Genomic DNA, 16,060 nt, shown 5'->3' on the forward strand with positions numbered 1-16,060 from the left:
GATAAAATAATCATTATTCTCTTTCCCAGAGAATTTCCAGCACACAAAACCATGGGGGACTACTACGATATACTCGGAGTTTCTCGTAATGCTACACAGGATGACATCAAACGAGCGTAAGTAAACCTCCATTTATTGGAAGGATATATTATACACGGAATAAGCTGCCCCTTAATTGGCATCTAGAACAATACAAAGAGCAGATCCCATAAACATCTATAAGTAGCTAGGATCCCTGACCATCTACACCTGGAACGTCCAAACTTTTTTCTTGATGGCTATATGAAGAAGCTGAATAAAGCGCCACAATTGTTTTCCTTACAGTTACTTTCCCAGCAATTAGGTAAGGGTTCTTTGCTAAGTAAATCTTATTCTAAGAAACACTAAAACTCCTAACATATCATGAAGTAAACATATTTTTTATGGTTTTAGATTGCCACATTGTGTTGACCCCAGTTCACATTATACCCTCAGTTGAAAATAACGATCAGATAACTCCTAGTTGGATAGTACAGTGGGCATTAGGGACAGGAGAGTTGGCAGTATGGATAGGATAGGAGAGTGAGGTGTGGGCTGTGGGGACAGATACCTGGCGCCACACTGATCTCTGTCTCGGGCTGAAAGGTTTTTAGTCCTGTAAGTACAGTAGCTGTAAAATGACAGGCTGTCTGTCTGTCTGTCACCCATGTGGGCCATGGTAGCATCCCCTGCCAGATGCTCACCTATTGGCAGACAGGCCACTCTGATTTCCAAACTATGGCCCAGTCAGTGGGCATTTGGACACCTCTTGTCTACACCTCACTTAAAATAACACTTTTATCATTATCTCATATGGTTTAAACTAAAGATGACTGTTCTCCTTATAGTAAATCCTGGCTTGTATTGTTCTGGATATAAAGCAAAATGATAACTATGATGGCACAAAAAACCACCACAAGCAACTAAACAGCTATTGGGAACTGGTGGGGCTGAGCAGGTCCTTTTACCAGTTTGTGTGTGTATATCTATCTTTCTACTTCAGGGTCCATAGGGTATCCACAGGATACCTTGGGGTATAGGTGTGACGTCAGTCGCCGGGCACCATAGAGTTAAGCTTTTCAGCCTCCCAGGATGCACTAGGGTCCCCCTCCTATACCCCGCCCCCGAGCCAAGGCACCTCAGTTTAGTTTGGTGCCCGGCCGGAGTCGGGTGCACCTGTCGGAGTGAGGGCTAGAAGAGCCCCTGAAGCTTTCTTCTTTGCAGCTGTGGCTGCACATCTGGATGTACAGCATGGACAGTCAGTCCTGACGTCCATGCTGTCTTCCCTACACCCCCGCCGGTACCAGAACGCTGGTACCGATCCGGGGATGCTGGTGAGCATCTGGGGTCACAGCTAGTCACATGGTCCTAAGTCCCCAGGCAGGGGGCTCCCTGGGGACTGGCTGCAGCGTGGAGCCAGGCGACCAACCTGCGCTTCCACTACCCCCTGGGACAGCGGACCGCAGCAGAGCGGTAGCGCTGCGGCGTCCCAGGGGTTAAATGCATGCCAGGGGAGCGCGCCTTCCCTGTCTCACAGCCGGCGCCTCCCCCGCTGCACACAGCCCTCTCTGCATGCTGCCGACTGGCCCTGTGGCAGCGCTCCTCCCCCAGGCCAGCCTCCTCTCTGCTCCTCGGCGACCATCTTCTTCCGAACGCATGGTGAACGCTGCTGGAAGCCTGGAAGGAAGCATCGTGGTCTGGGTCCCCCTGCATACCTCTCCTCCGCTGTGGTCAGGTCTGTGTATGCAGCGCTGTGTCCTACCAGGCCCTGTGTCTGCGTAGTTGAGTGATCAGCGCTGTTAGTGCAGGAATTGATTTTCTTTGCATTGTATGTGACTGTGGTAGCGCTGCTGCCTGTAACTTTTCTTCTAAAACTGTCAGCTTTATTCTGTCCCTGTTCTTTCTGCTAAGCTCTTGCGGTGCGGTGCTGCAGGGTGGTCTCTCGCCTATTTACTATATAATTGGTGAAAGGGGTCACATACCTGGTGCCATCATGTCTGAAAGTGATTTTCCTCTCCGGCTACAGTGTACTACGTGTAAAGTACCGTTAGCGGAGGGGGAGGGTAGCGCGGAGGGCCTTTGCCGGCAGTGTTTGTCCCTGGCGCGGCCGCTTACTGTTACAGCACCGGTACAGGAGCCGCCCTGGGCTTGTTTCGCTCAGGCGCTTACAGCCTTAGTGGGCCAGTTAGCTCCGCAGCCCGCGTTTACACCGATGGGTTTGTCCCAGCAGTCAGTGGTGTCGTCACCCATGCAGGGTTTCCCACGACAATTGGTGGTACCCCACAGTCTCCCTATTTCCCCGCTCCCGGTTTCTCAGGAGCCAGCGTGGGTTAACTCCCTGACGAGTTCTGTACAGCACTTGTCGGATGTGTTGCAAGGGGAGTCTGTGATGTGGCCGCATAAACGGCCGGTGGCGTCTCTGTCGGCTCCTTATGAGGATGACGAGGGGACGTCTGATGATGGGGAGATTCTGGATCCTTACGATCAGGAACCTCTCCACACTAAGGACGCTGATGCTACGTCCAAAGTATATATTCCTGGACTTATTCGGGCAGTCCGCACAGCCTTGGTGATTGAGGACGAAGTTCCCCCAGTGGCTAAATCTAAGTATGCCTTTTTCAAAGATGTGAAGGGCGATGCCACAGTCTTTCCTCTTTCGGGTCAGTTAGTGGATCATTTAGAGGAGGCGTGGAAACAGCCTGGCAAAAGATACCAGCCGCAGAGACGCCTTTCGGTGGCTTATCCGCTCGCGGATAATTATTTTGCAAAGTGGGAATCCCCTCCACAGGTGGATTCTCACGTGACCCGTCTTGTCTGTAGTGCCACATTGCCGATGCCATCCATGTCCTCCCTTAAGGATGCTACGGACCGCAAGGTGGAGATCTGCCTGAAGTCCGCTTATTCCCTTGCAGGGGGGCAGCACGGCCGGCTATGGCCATTTGCTGGGTTGCCAGAGAGATGGAGCGCTGGGCGGATTCATTAGAGGCTTCTTTTGATTCCGACTGTCCAGCCGAACAGGCGGAGTTGATTGATAATCTCCGTGATTCAGCCACTTATATCAACGAGGCGGCCTTAGACATTAGTACTCTGGTGTCTAGAATTTCTTCAGCAGTGGTGGCTGCTCGTCGCACCTTGTGGCTGCGATCCTGGAAGGCGGACGCAGATTCCAAAAAGGGTCTGGAGGCGTTGCCGTTTACCGGAGAAGTTCTCTTCGGTCCGGATCTGGATAAGATTGTGGCCACGCTGGCGGCAGCCAAATCGGCTTGTCTCCCGTCGGCCGCTGCTCCTTCTGGTTCTGGACCATCGTCCTTTCGGTCATCTAGGGCCCAGGGCAGGCCCAAACCACAGTCGTTTCCTCGACAGGCTGGCCCTAAGAAATCGGCCAAGCCCCGGAAGCAGGCATGGAGTACCAGACGTCCGGCCCCCGAGCCAGATGACAAACCTGCGGCCTGACGGTCTGGGCCTCCCTTTGGGGGATCCCAGGGTGGGAGGCCGCCTGCTGCAGTTCACCCAGTGTTGGTCGGCCACTACGACAGACACTTGGGTTCTCAAGGTGGTCTCCCACGGGTACGCCCTTCCTTCCGGCACAGACCCCCGGCTCGATTCTTCACCACGGGTCTACCATCAGACCGGAACAAGGCTACGGAGCTGCGGAAGGTATTGCACACTATGCTCCAGGCTGGAGTTATAGTGCCTGTTCCATTCTCCCAGAGGGGCCAGGGTTTCTATTCAAATCTTTTTTTGGTACAGAAACCCAATGGGTCGTATCGTCCGATTCTCAACCTCAAAGCACTCAACAAGTCTTTGCGGGTTCCGAAGTTTCGGATGGAGACCCTACGGTCCATCATTCTGGCGCTGGAACCTGGGGACTACATGGTGTCATTGGACATACAGGACGCTTACCTGCATGTCCCTATTCTTTTGCGCCATCAACAGTTCCTCAGGTTTGCAATCCGCAGCGACCACTTCCAGTTTCGGGCGTTACCTTTTGGCCTGGCAACAGCACCACGTGTTTTCACCAAGGTGATGGCGGTCATGGCGGCTTCTCTGCGGCTGCAGGGAGTCCGCATGTTGCCGTACTTGGACGACCTGTTATTGGTGGCAGGATCTCCAGAGCTCCTGTTACGCCACTTGGACCTGACCATAGCACTGCTGCAACGGCACGGCTGGCTAATCAACTGGCAGAAGTCTACTCTAATCCCGTCTCGGAGGATTCTGCATCTTGGAGCCTTATTGGACTCTGGACAGCAAAGGATCTTCGTGACGGAGGACAAGATCTCTGCTTTACAGTCAAGGGTGCGCAGTTGTCTGCACAGCCGCCGGGTGTCCCTACACTCGGCGATGAGGTTACTGGGCTCCATGGTGTCGGTGTTCGACATGGTGGAATATGCCCAGTTTCACTCCAGACCTCTGCAGCACCTGATCCTGTCCAAGTGGAACGGGCTGCCTCAGTCTCTGAAGTCCCAGACGATTGTGATCACCCCGGAGGTTCGCCTGTCCCTTGCTTGGTGGTTACAGACGACCCACCTCAACAAGGGACGTCCGTTCTGGGTTCCAAATTGGGTCCTGTTGACAACGGACGCCACTCTTCGGGGCTGGGGAGCAGTTTCGGGTCCACACTTGTTCCAGGGCAGGTGGATGCCGACAGAAGCGGAGCTTCCAATAAATATCTTGGAACTCCGTGCGGTCTTCAATGCTCTCCAGCAGGCGCATCGGTTTCTCCAGGGTCACCCGGTGCAGGTCCAGTCGGACAACGCTAACACCGTGGCCTACATAAACAGGCAAGGAGGAACTCGCAGTCGGGCGGCTCCCGTAGAGGTCTCTCGGATCCTGGTTTGGGCGGAGCGCAATCTTCCAGCCATATCAGCGGTCTTCATCCCGGGAGTGCTAAATTGGGAGGCGGACTTTCTAAGTCGCCAGAACGTTCATCCGGGGGAATGGTCCCTGCACCCGGACGTTTTTCAACTGCTGGTGGACAGGTGGGGTCTTCCAGAGATCGACCTCATGGCGTCCCGGCACAACAACAAGTTGCCGGTGTATGGGTCTCGCACAAGAGACAAAGGGGCGTCTCTGGTGGATGCTCTGTCCGTCCGGTGGACATTCCGGTTCGAATACCTGTTCCCTCCGGTCTCCCTTCTCCCATGGGTAATCCAGAAATTCAAACAGGAAGGAGGGACGCTCCTGTTGATAGCTCCCGCGTGGCCCAGACGGCACTGGTTCTCAGACCTTCAGGGTCTGTCCGTGGACAGTCCTCTGCGGTTGCCGCCACGACTGGACCTTCTGTCTCAGGGTCCTTGCCTTCACCCGGACCTGACTCGGCTGTCTTTGACGGCGTGGCTGTTGAGACGGCCATGCTGAGGTCCCGGGGGTTTTCCAGCTCTGTGGTGCGTACCATGTTGCGAGCTCGGAAACCGTCTTCCGCGAGGATATACCATCGCGTGTGGCATACGTTCTTCCAGTGGTGTCGACCGAGAGGTTATGCACCGCGGGAATTTCGTCTGTCTCGGATTCTCGCCTTCCTGCAAGCGGGACTAGGTCATGGGCTTCGCCTTGCTTCTTTGAAGGTACAGGTTTCGGCCCTATCTGTCTGGTTTCACCGTAGGATTGCTACAATCCCGGATGTGCGCACCTTTATGCAAGGTGTTCTCCGCATTCAGCCGCCCTTTGTTCCACCTGTGGCGCCTTGGGATTTGGCTGTGGTCCTGAGGGCTCTCCAAGGACCGCCGTTTGAACCACTGGGCTCAGTGGATCTTAAATGGCTAACAGCTAAGACTGTTTTCCTTCTGGCTATTGCTTCGGCCAGACGTGTTTCTGATTTAGGGGCTCTTTCTTGTAGACCCCCTTTCTTGGTTTTTCATGGGAACAGGGCAGTGCTCCGCACTCGGCCCGAGTTTCTTCCCAAAGTTGTTTCCCAGTTTCATGTTAACGAGGAAATCGTAGTTCCGGCCTTTAACTCACCGGGTCTTTCCGTGGGTGAGGCCTCTTTGGATGTTGTGCGGGCCTTAAGGACTTATGTTGACCGCACTTCTTCGTTTAGGAAGTCGGACGCTTTGTTTGTCCTCTATGGCTTCCGTAAAAAGGGTTGGCCTGCTTCAAAGCAAACTTTGGCAGCCTGGATCCGTATGGCTATTTCTGAAGCTTATCTTCATGAAGGCCTACCGGTTCCTCCTTCTCTGAAGGCTCATTCCACTAGGTCTGTGGGTCCTTCGTGGGCAGCTCGACGTGGTGCCTCTGCAGTCCAGATCTGCAAGGCTGCTACGTGGTCTTCTGTCCATACCTTCGTGAGGTATTACAGGTTTGACACCTTCGCCTCTCAGGATGCTTCCTTCGGGCGGCGGATTCTCCTTTCTGCACAGGAGCGTCCCCACCCTTAAAGGATACTGCTTTGGGACATCCCCAAGGTATCCTGTGGATACCCTATGGACCCTGAAGTAGAAAATATGAGATATGGTAAGAACTTACCCTTGTTATCTCTATTTCTACGAAGTCCATAGGGTTCCACAGGACTCCCGCCCTGTCGCACCTGTGCTGCAGATGGGCTTTGCTCTGGTCACCGGTTTTCCGTCTCCCTCTGGTGAGAATGTGATTCTTGTATGTGTCCAGATCTTTTTTCTCTCTCTTCCTTCTCCTCCTCCGGCCTATGGCTTGATAACTAACTGAGGTGCCTTGGCTCGGGGGCGGGGTATAGGAGGGGGACCCTAGTGCATCCTGGGAGGCTGAAAAGATTAACTCTATGGTGCCCGGCGACTGACGTCACACCTATACCCCAAGGTATCCTATGGAACCCTATGGACTTCGTAGAAATAGAGATAACAAGGGTAAGTTCTTACCATATCTCATATTATCTATCTATCTATCCACACAATTGTATATATATTTGTGTATATATTTCTGCAAGTGACAAACACCCATCGCACTACCCTAATTATGTCCCTGGCAAATGCATCCAACATAACCATTGGCGGTGATATAACAATTAATTGCATATTATATAGTATTGCACAGATTACACCCATGAAAACAATGTTCGTTCAATATATAAGACACAAACAAAGAATCCAAAGGTACACTGATAATGTCAAATTTAACCTTATTCAGATTGTATCCACAGGTTTATTGATACAAAAGTAACCAGTATTCTATTTAAAAATTGTCCATGGATGTTAGGTGCTGAAGATCTATTCAGACCAGACATGTATAATTACAAGTACTATTACATTTGAGAATCATCACTGTAAATCAGTTTCTCCTGTGAGGACTATATAGTGTCTGCTTCTGGCCCTACAGGTATCGGAAACAGGCTCTCAAGTGGCATCCAGACAAGAACCCAGACAATAAGGAGTTTGCAGAGAAGAAGTTTAAAGACATTGCGGAAGCTTATGAGGTGTTATCAGACGGTAACAAATTTCCTTTGTTTTCCTCTGATATTAAATGCACACTTTTACCAAGATGCACAGTAGCTTTACAGTCACTCGATTCCTTACGCTGTATATTCACATTTATTCACCGAAGATCCTATTTGTTGCAGCAAATCTTTTCTGCAAGAATTATAGCAAGAACCTGGCAAATAAGCTGCTTAGTTCTCTGCACTACATAGGGATCCACTGGGATTTTTCAGGCTTAACTTCAGTAACACATACATGGACATGCAGATTGAATTTACTTTCTATGGGCCTGATTTAGAGATGGACACAGGGCACACTGTCACAGGGGCTGTGCGATAATATGATAATGGCACAGGAGGCGTCTGTGTAAATAAACACACTTTTTTCTATGCATGTAATGCAGCCACACTGGCTATCGATGAACATGCAACTATGAATCAGCTCCATTATGTGTAAGCCTGACATTTGGCTTATCCAATAAGTAGCCATCAGTAATGTTCTAACAGTGTTACAGATAGGAACGTGACACGTCTCTGAAGACTGAGTAAAGAAAAAGAAGACTCTTTGCTGGGGGCACGCTTATCAGAAGGTGAAAGATTCAAAATATATTAAAATTTTACTTTTATTCATATACTGGTAAAAAAGGGGGGGTCACAAAACACATAACATACACACAAACAATATATAAAATGCATAAGTGAGTATGCAGACTTATGAACTGTACATATGTGGGAAAATTCACATGTCAATAAGAATTTTTTTTTCTAAGCTAGTCATTAGAGGGAAAAATTCCCCCTATGTATGTGAGCAAAAATTATTTTGTTGATTAAGTCTCAGCGAATTATTTAGAAAAAAAAAAATAGGATTTTTGGGTACTTATTAATTGAGTGTTATTTATTACATTTTTAAAATTTTACACACAACACATACATACAAAATCCTAATAAGGTGCAGCACTTACAATAGTATAAAATAACATAATATAAAAAAAAAAATATTAGAATAGCAATAAACAGTGATGTTGTCAACATTCATTGAAATGACATGCTACCCAATGTTGGGAGATCTCATGGCTAATACATAGACCAACATGCATCTTGCCAAAAATAATAACATACCAGAATTGAATCCAATAATATAAAATATAAAACAATAATAGTAAAAATATATTTGAAAAAGTGTGCAAGCATGCATGACCCATGGCACTTACAAAGCAGAGAATTAGAAGTAATAAGGCGAGGGCCCGAAGGCGCCATTCTAGCCCACACCACTTAACCTGCGTCCAGGATACATCCAAAAATACTAGTAGCACACAGGAGGGTCACATCAGAACTAGAAATTATACCCCAAAGTACCTTCAGAAACATGTGGGAAAAGTCTAATAATCCACCCCAAGAAGGGAAACAATATTTAAAACAAACCTGCAACCTCAGGGTACACTACATACAGTATACCAACCTAAAACTATACACACCCACTATAAATGCTGTGCCATAAACAAAAAAATATATAAATAAAAAAAATAAAGTCGAATTTAGAAAAAAAATATACATAACAACCGAACTAAATCCACCGCCCACCCTGTATACCTATACTTAACTGTAGCATACCTTAGAATCCCTAAACAGCCATCTTCTCTCCTCTACCTTGGCATATCCATCCCCCACCCCCTTCTCACCCCCCTCTAACAACTATAACATATACACACAGACATGTAAATAACAAAATATAACTAAAAGAAAAAAAAACACATATATACACACATATTCAGACACAAATTAAAGAAAAAGAAGTAAAAAATACACACACACAGTGGGGGGGGGGGGGGAAATTACCTGTAAAACAAGTCAATAGAAATACAGGATATCACAAACCGGCCAATAAACAAGAAGCTCCCCAGCCACCACAAGGCAAGGCAGTGGTCATACAAAATAAGTTGCCAAACTAGCCCAAGGGCATAGCATATAGAACAGTGGTCAGGGAACGGGTAAATTACCCCACATGGGGTAAAAATGAAATTACTGGGGATAATGGACGGACAGCCGGGCATGCATATGAATCATTCTATAATATAGAATGATTCATATGCATGCCCGGCTGTGTCGCAGGGAGGCTCTAAGCCGGACGCCCGCTGAGATGTTATTACCAGCAGGCGCCCGGCTCCTCTCCTGTAGCGCCGCGTTAGCCAGAGGCTGGAGTTCTCTTCTGAACTCCAGCTTCCGGCTCTCTCCATGCGCACTATGGGAGAGACGTCATGATGTCTCTCCCATAGTTCAGAGGAGCAGCCGGGCGGACAGGATGGCGGCGGATGTAGGAGCAGGGCTTAAGGTAAGTGGGTTTTTTTTGTACAAGCGGCACTACAGGGGCATTATATAGCGGCACTACTACAGGGGCACTATATGGTGGCACTACTACAGGGGCATTATATGGGGGCACTACTACAGAGGCATAACTATGGGGGCACTACTACAGGGGCATTATATGGGGGCACTACTACAGGGGCATTATATGGGGGTACTACTACAGTGGCATTATATGGGGCACTACTACAGGGGCATAACTATTGGGGCACTACTATATGATTTCCTTTCTTTCAAATCAAGGGGGTAACGTCGGCGTATCTAAATATATTTTGGGGTCAAAGGTAATAAAGTTCCCTGACCCCTGATATAGAATAACATAATGGCATAGATGTCCAGAATGTAAGATAACCCTAAAAAAAGAAATATATACAAATGACACATTGCTATGCTTTTTCACAGTTTTTGGGCCCACAAACACATTTAAATCAGTACCCACATTACACATAGTAAAGGTATATTACATAGTAAAGAAAGAAAAAAACAATTTGGAAAAGGGCAATACTATTAATGTGCAAGGCATTAACACATTATCAGAAAAATAATAAACAGAAGAAGACGAAAACCATCAGGTGTTCAACTGTATACGACAAGGTCCGCTGTGGTCCAGTCACAGTGCAGCCTGGCTAGATGATACATTAAGCAGTCCCGCCATCAGCCATCATCGGTCCCAGCATAAGGCAGTTGCAACTCTCCCAGACGCCACCTTATAGGAATGAAGTGCACACGACCCTTTCGTACTACATAAGTATAATCAGGAAATTCGAAAATGTTCTGATTGTGTCTATCAATGGGGTCCTTAGGAAAAGGGCATCTCTCACCTGGTAGTGAGGCAATTTTGCAGTATACTTTTGGGAGGGACCCCCAGGAGGGCAGACAGGGACCTTGTGGACATATGTAATCACAGAATGTGCACTGGAGTCATTTCTTCCATAGGCATTGATTGACCAGTGTTCAAAAAAGACCTTGGGAGTGACGTCCTCTTCCATTATTTGCAGCTCAATGAAATGCACAATATTACCAAGTAACCGGCCACCGATATAAGGCAATTGACTCTGCATTGCGGCCCTATGAGTCACTAAGTTGTCAAACTGGAACGGCATCAGGGATTGGGTCTCTCCCAGAATACAGATATTGGTCTCCACATCCCCAAAATGCTCCACCACCTGGCACAAATCGTGTGATAATAAAGACACCTCCACCTGCGCCCCGTCCAGCATAGCAGTAACTCGTTTTTCATATGTTCCCACAGCCTCCAAAATTTGTTGCAGCGATACCTCCAAATTAGTAGCCATGGTCACAGCAACTGTGGATGAGGTAACTTGCCCAGGTAATCTCGGAGGGTCAGAGTTCAGCGTATTATGGGCATAACAATCAAGTGTGCTAGAGGCACTTTCCTGACACCGTGGTGCTAAGAATACAGAAGAGATCAGTCAGAGACAGGCAATTGTATATCAAGGGTATAATAAACGGTCCAAGTTCAGTGACAAGCAAATTAGGGAATCCGACAGGCAAGCACAGGTTGAATTGCACAAGGTCAGGATATAATATCTCCCAGGAGTAGTACCCAGGTACCTGAGTCCAAGGAATGGAGTAGCGAGTCACCAGAGGATCCGGGGAGGTCAGGAGCACTAATGGCGTTCACCCACCAGGAAGCAAGATGGCGTCCAGAAGAACCGCGAGAACAGGAGAAATTTCGTGCAGGCACCCTCACCGAGAGGAAGCGGGAGCTGTAGAAGCTGCCAGACAGGAGAGCACCGTAACCACCGCAAGCCGTAGAGAGGAGACCACAGAAAGTCAGGATCCAAGAGGCAGCACTGCAAGACCTCCACTCAAGACGTCAGGGACAGGATGCATGAGAAGCCAGCAGGCCGTATCCCAGCCGCTGATGCCCTGAACCAGCAGGAAATCACCTGCAGTACATACACCAACCTCTCCAAAAAGGGGAAGTAGCCACCCGACTTCAATGGCTAGCCTCAGGATTTCCAAAACGGCTATTAGGGTCGGAGAGCTTGCAGACCTGCTTGCTACTCCATGCCTGGCTTGGCCACGCCCCTGGATTTTTGGGTACCTACCATTGAATCCTTTTCTCTGAGTCAGGCTGGGGGACACTGGACCATGGGTTGTAGGTGGGAAGGCATGGATTTGGCACTGAAATCTATAACTCCTCCCTTCTGCAACCCCTGACTTCAGTACAACTTCAAAAATGCCTGGTACGGAGAAGCAATAGTCAACTGAAATTGACGGTCATTACGACCCAAAATCATAGCTCATACTCAATACCGCTGAACGTGAGGGAGGGAACGCAGTGTCCCCCAGCCTGACTCAGAGAAAAGGATTCAATGGTAAGTACCCAAAAATCCTATTTTCTCTTTCGCCTGGGCTGGGATGTTCAAAGGCCGCCCCTATGGGAGGGAACGCTCAGATTGTCCGACCGGAGAACTGTACGCCCAAAATGGGCACCCCGGAGACAAAAACAGTAAACCTCTAGAACCACACAAACGTGTGGACAGAGGACCAGGTAGCTGTGCGACAAACCTGTTCAGCCGAGGCCCCGTGATGCGCCGCCCAGGAGGCCGCCACGGCCCTAATGGAATGAACCAACACCCTAGCTGGTGGCGGGCACCCCGCCTCTGAGTAAGCCCTTGAAATCACTGAGCTGAGCCATTTTGCAATGGTCTGCTTTGTGGCTGGCCAGCCCAATTTGTGGGCATCGTAGAGAACCAATAGAGAGTCCGTCTTACATAAGATCGAAGTTCTGTCTAAAGAAATGCGTAGGGCCCGCACAACATCCAACAGTGATAGATCGTCCTGGTCCCTTGAGCACTCTGAAGATGAGAAAACAGGAAAAACAATCTCCTGGTTTAAGTGGAAAGATGAAACCACTTTCGGTTGAAAAGAAGGAACCATCCTGAGCACAGCCCTATCGTCATGGAAAGCAAGAAAAGGTGGTTTGCAGGACAAGGCCCCCCAACTCAGAGACCCACTGAGCCGAGGCAATGGCCATCAGAAAACCACTTTCCATTTTACGAACCGAAGGTCCACGGATTCCAAAGATTGAAGCTGCAGACATGCTAAAAACCTTGGCAGGCGGAACTGGGCAGTATGTACTGCCCGCTGTTCACACCACACAATATAGGTTTTCCAAACCCTGTGGTAGATCTGCGCGGAAACCTGCTTCTGTGCACGGAGCACAGTCCTGATGACTGAAGGCCATTAAAGCCAACTGAGGTAGGCCCTCGTGACAGAATGGCCCCTGTAGCAGAAGATCTGGACGCAGAGGCAGACTCCAACCCGGCCCTGCGGCTAGCCTGAGAACTGTGGAGAACCACGACCGGCGCGGTCAGTTTGGAGCCACTAGGATGACTGAAATCTGCTGCTCCCTGACTCGACGGAGTACTCTTGGTAACATGGGAATTGGAGGAAAAATGAACGCCAGACAGAAGTTCCAGAGAACTGTCATGGCATCCACTGCAAATGCCAAAGAATCTCTGTACCTGGCACTAAATCGAGGGACCTTAAAGGTGTGGCGAGACGGCATCAGGTCCACCTCCGGCAGCCCCCATCTCTGGACCAGCTGCTGGAAAACCTCCGTAGTCCTGCTGAGGTAGTCTGCCTTCCAATTCTCCACCCCCAGTATGAAGACTGCTGAAATTGCCCGGAGGAACGTCTCTGCCCAAGAGAGAATGAGACTTGCCTCTGCCATGGCAAGTGCGCTTTGGTTCTGCCCTGTTGGTTTACATGTGCCACTGCCGTGGCGTTGTCTGATTGGATCCTCACTGGTTGGCCCGCCAAGAGGGCCTGAGCCCCGCACAGTGGGCCTGATTCAGACCCGGTCGCAAGCGCTGTGCGCTCCCAACCGGGTCAATGGTGGGCCAGTGCGCATGAGCACGACGGAGCCGGCTCCGTCGTGCGCATGCGCGAGACCCAGATAGCGACAGGCACTCCGTCGCTCCGGGTCTCGCACCAAAGGGGGCTGGCTGTCGATGTTGAGTGACAGCTCGCCCCCTTTGGTGGGCTGGCCGTGGGGGGTGGCTGCCCAAACGGAGGCATTCCCATGAGAACACCTGTCATTTGGGGGCGGCCCCACTGACCTCTCAAGTGATGTCAGTGGAGAGCTTCCGGCTCTGTTAGAGCTGAAAGCTCTCTGGGCTTGCGGCCACGAGACCCTACCACAAGGGTCTCGTCGCAAGCCCGATGGTCACAATGGTCTTGACCATCGCGACCATCATCATGGCCGCTCGCTATAGCTGTGGGTGGTCACCCACAACTATTAAAGCAGCCAGGAGGCCGTCCGGCTCTGAATCAGGGCCAGTACCCGATAAATGACCCAGAGCTCCAGCATATTTATTGGGAAACCTATCTCTGATGACGACCAGGTCCCCTGGAGACAATAATCCAGTTGGGAGTCACCAGGGACCGACCCTGGAGAAGGTGATCGGTAATCAGCCACCAGCGAAGTGACTGATGAGTGCCGTCTGACAGAACCAGCAACTGAGAAGAAAGGTCATCTGAGCGGCCCATCCAATTCCGGAGAATCTCCCACTGGAGAATCCGTGAATGGAAGCGGCCGTACTGGATGGTCTCGAAGGTAGAGACCATCGTGCCTAGTAACCTCATGCCCAGCCAAACGGATGGCCGATGGGCAGACAGCACTGACTAAGTCCTGAAGGGCCCGGGCTTTGGGCACGGGCAAGAAACCCCTTTCCAGTGCTGTATCGAAGATCATCCCCAAAAACGTCAGACGTTGGCACGGCCTGAGGTGACTCTTCTCGCGATTCAGTATGCACCCATGATGCTGTAACACCTGCACCATGTGATCCAAGTGGAGCTGAAGTTGGCCAGCGGAATCCGCCTTTACTAGCAAATTGTCCAAATAGAGAATCACTGTTATCCCCTCGGAATGCAGTAAGCTTGCCATTGCTGCCATGATCTTTGTGAAGACCCGCGTAGCTGTAGCCAAACCGAACGGCAGAGCCTGGAACTGGTAATGAGCTCTTCCGACCACGAACCTGAGTAGAGAGTACCCAAATCGGTATGTGGAGATATGCATCTCTGATATCGATAGACGCCAGAAACCCGTTTGCCGATATACCCTGGATCACTGATCGGAGCGACTCCATGCAAAACCGATCCACCCACAGGCTGGCATTCAAGGCTCATAGATTCAAAATCAGCCGATAAGTGCCTTTGGGTTTCTGAACTAGGAACAAGTTGGAGTAAAACCCCTGTTTCTGTTGATACTGTAGAACAGAAACTATAACCCCTTCTGAACAGAGGGAACCGGCTCCATGGGTAATGCTGTAGTGAAGAAACGTTGTGGCGGCTGCCCCCTTAGGTCGATCACATAACCTCGGGAAACAATGCCCCTTACTCAGGCATCTACTCCGGATGCTACCCACCTGTCTCGGAAAAGAAGGACACGGCCCCCTACCTTCCCTGAGACCGGATGGGCTGAGATCCTGTCAGGTACTCGGCTTCTCAGATGCCCTAGCACCCGGGCGCCTGAATGTGCCAGGGGGAGGGAGGCAGAACCCCTACTGGGAAAAGAGCGTCCTCGAGCCCCCTGACCTCTAATCGTTCCCCCTCCTCGAAAGGAAGAACGGAAGACTTGGAAAAGTGAGCCGTTTAGCTTCTGGGGCACCACAGTCAGAAAAGTGCTCTTTGCACCTGTCGCCGGGGATATAATAGTATCAGGCTCAGATCCGAACAGGATGCCTCCACAAAAACGCAGAGACTCTAAAGTGCGTTTAGATTCGGTGTCCGCCTCCCAGGCGCGAAGCCAGAGTGCTCTGCATGCTGTGACTGCCGTGGCTGAGACTCTAGAGGTAATCTGCACTCCATCTTGTGCGGCTTCAGACACATAGTCTGCAGCCGCGCGTATCTGTTCTGCCAGTACCAGTAAGTCCTCTCTGGATGAGTCACCGGCAAGGCCTCCCACTAATTTGTCAGCCCACTTCTCCATGGCTCGAAAGACCCATGCAGCGCCCATAAAAATACTCCTAAGGCATCCCTTCAATTTTTTGTCCAGCGGATCCTTAAAGGAGGCTGCCCCTTGGACCGGCAGAGCCGTGTGCTTTGCTAAACGAGCCACAGCTGCATCCACTCTTGGAGGCAGCTCCCACTTAGCGACCTGCTCCTGTGGAAAGGGATAAAGGGCTGCAAAATTACGAGGAGTAGCATACTTTTTATCTGGGGTCTTCCAGGCTTCCTCTACCAGATCTGAAAGATCCTGAGACACTGGGAAACAAACGACCCTCTTATGCCTCCGATTAATGGCCCTTCTGCCCTAGCTGA

At 50.1% G+C, this 16,060-nt stretch overlaps 1 protein-coding gene across 1 annotated transcript in view; it reads left to right on the plus strand.

Annotated features, from left to right (window-relative positions):
- Positions 1-16,060, plus strand: part of DNAJB2 (DnaJ heat shock protein family (Hsp40) member B2) — a 38,841-nt gene that overhangs the window by 9,667 nt on the left and 13,114 nt on the right. Inside the window, exons 3-4 of the mRNA XM_088472321.1 lie at positions 30-116; positions 7,306-7,415. Of these exons, the coding sequence (XP_088328447.1) occupies positions 52-116; positions 7,306-7,415 (175 nt within the window). The 5' untranslated portion in view covers positions 30-51. The remainder of the gene's footprint in view (positions 1-29; positions 117-7,305; positions 7,416-16,060) is intronic.

The sequence above is a fragment of the Taudactylus pleione genome, unplaced genomic scaffold (genome assembly GCF_031769625.1).
Source record: "Taudactylus pleione unplaced genomic scaffold, aTauple2 ptg000122l, whole genome shotgun sequence".
Classification (NCBI taxonomy): domain Eukaryota; kingdom Metazoa; phylum Chordata; class Amphibia; order Anura; family Myobatrachidae; genus Taudactylus; species Taudactylus pleione.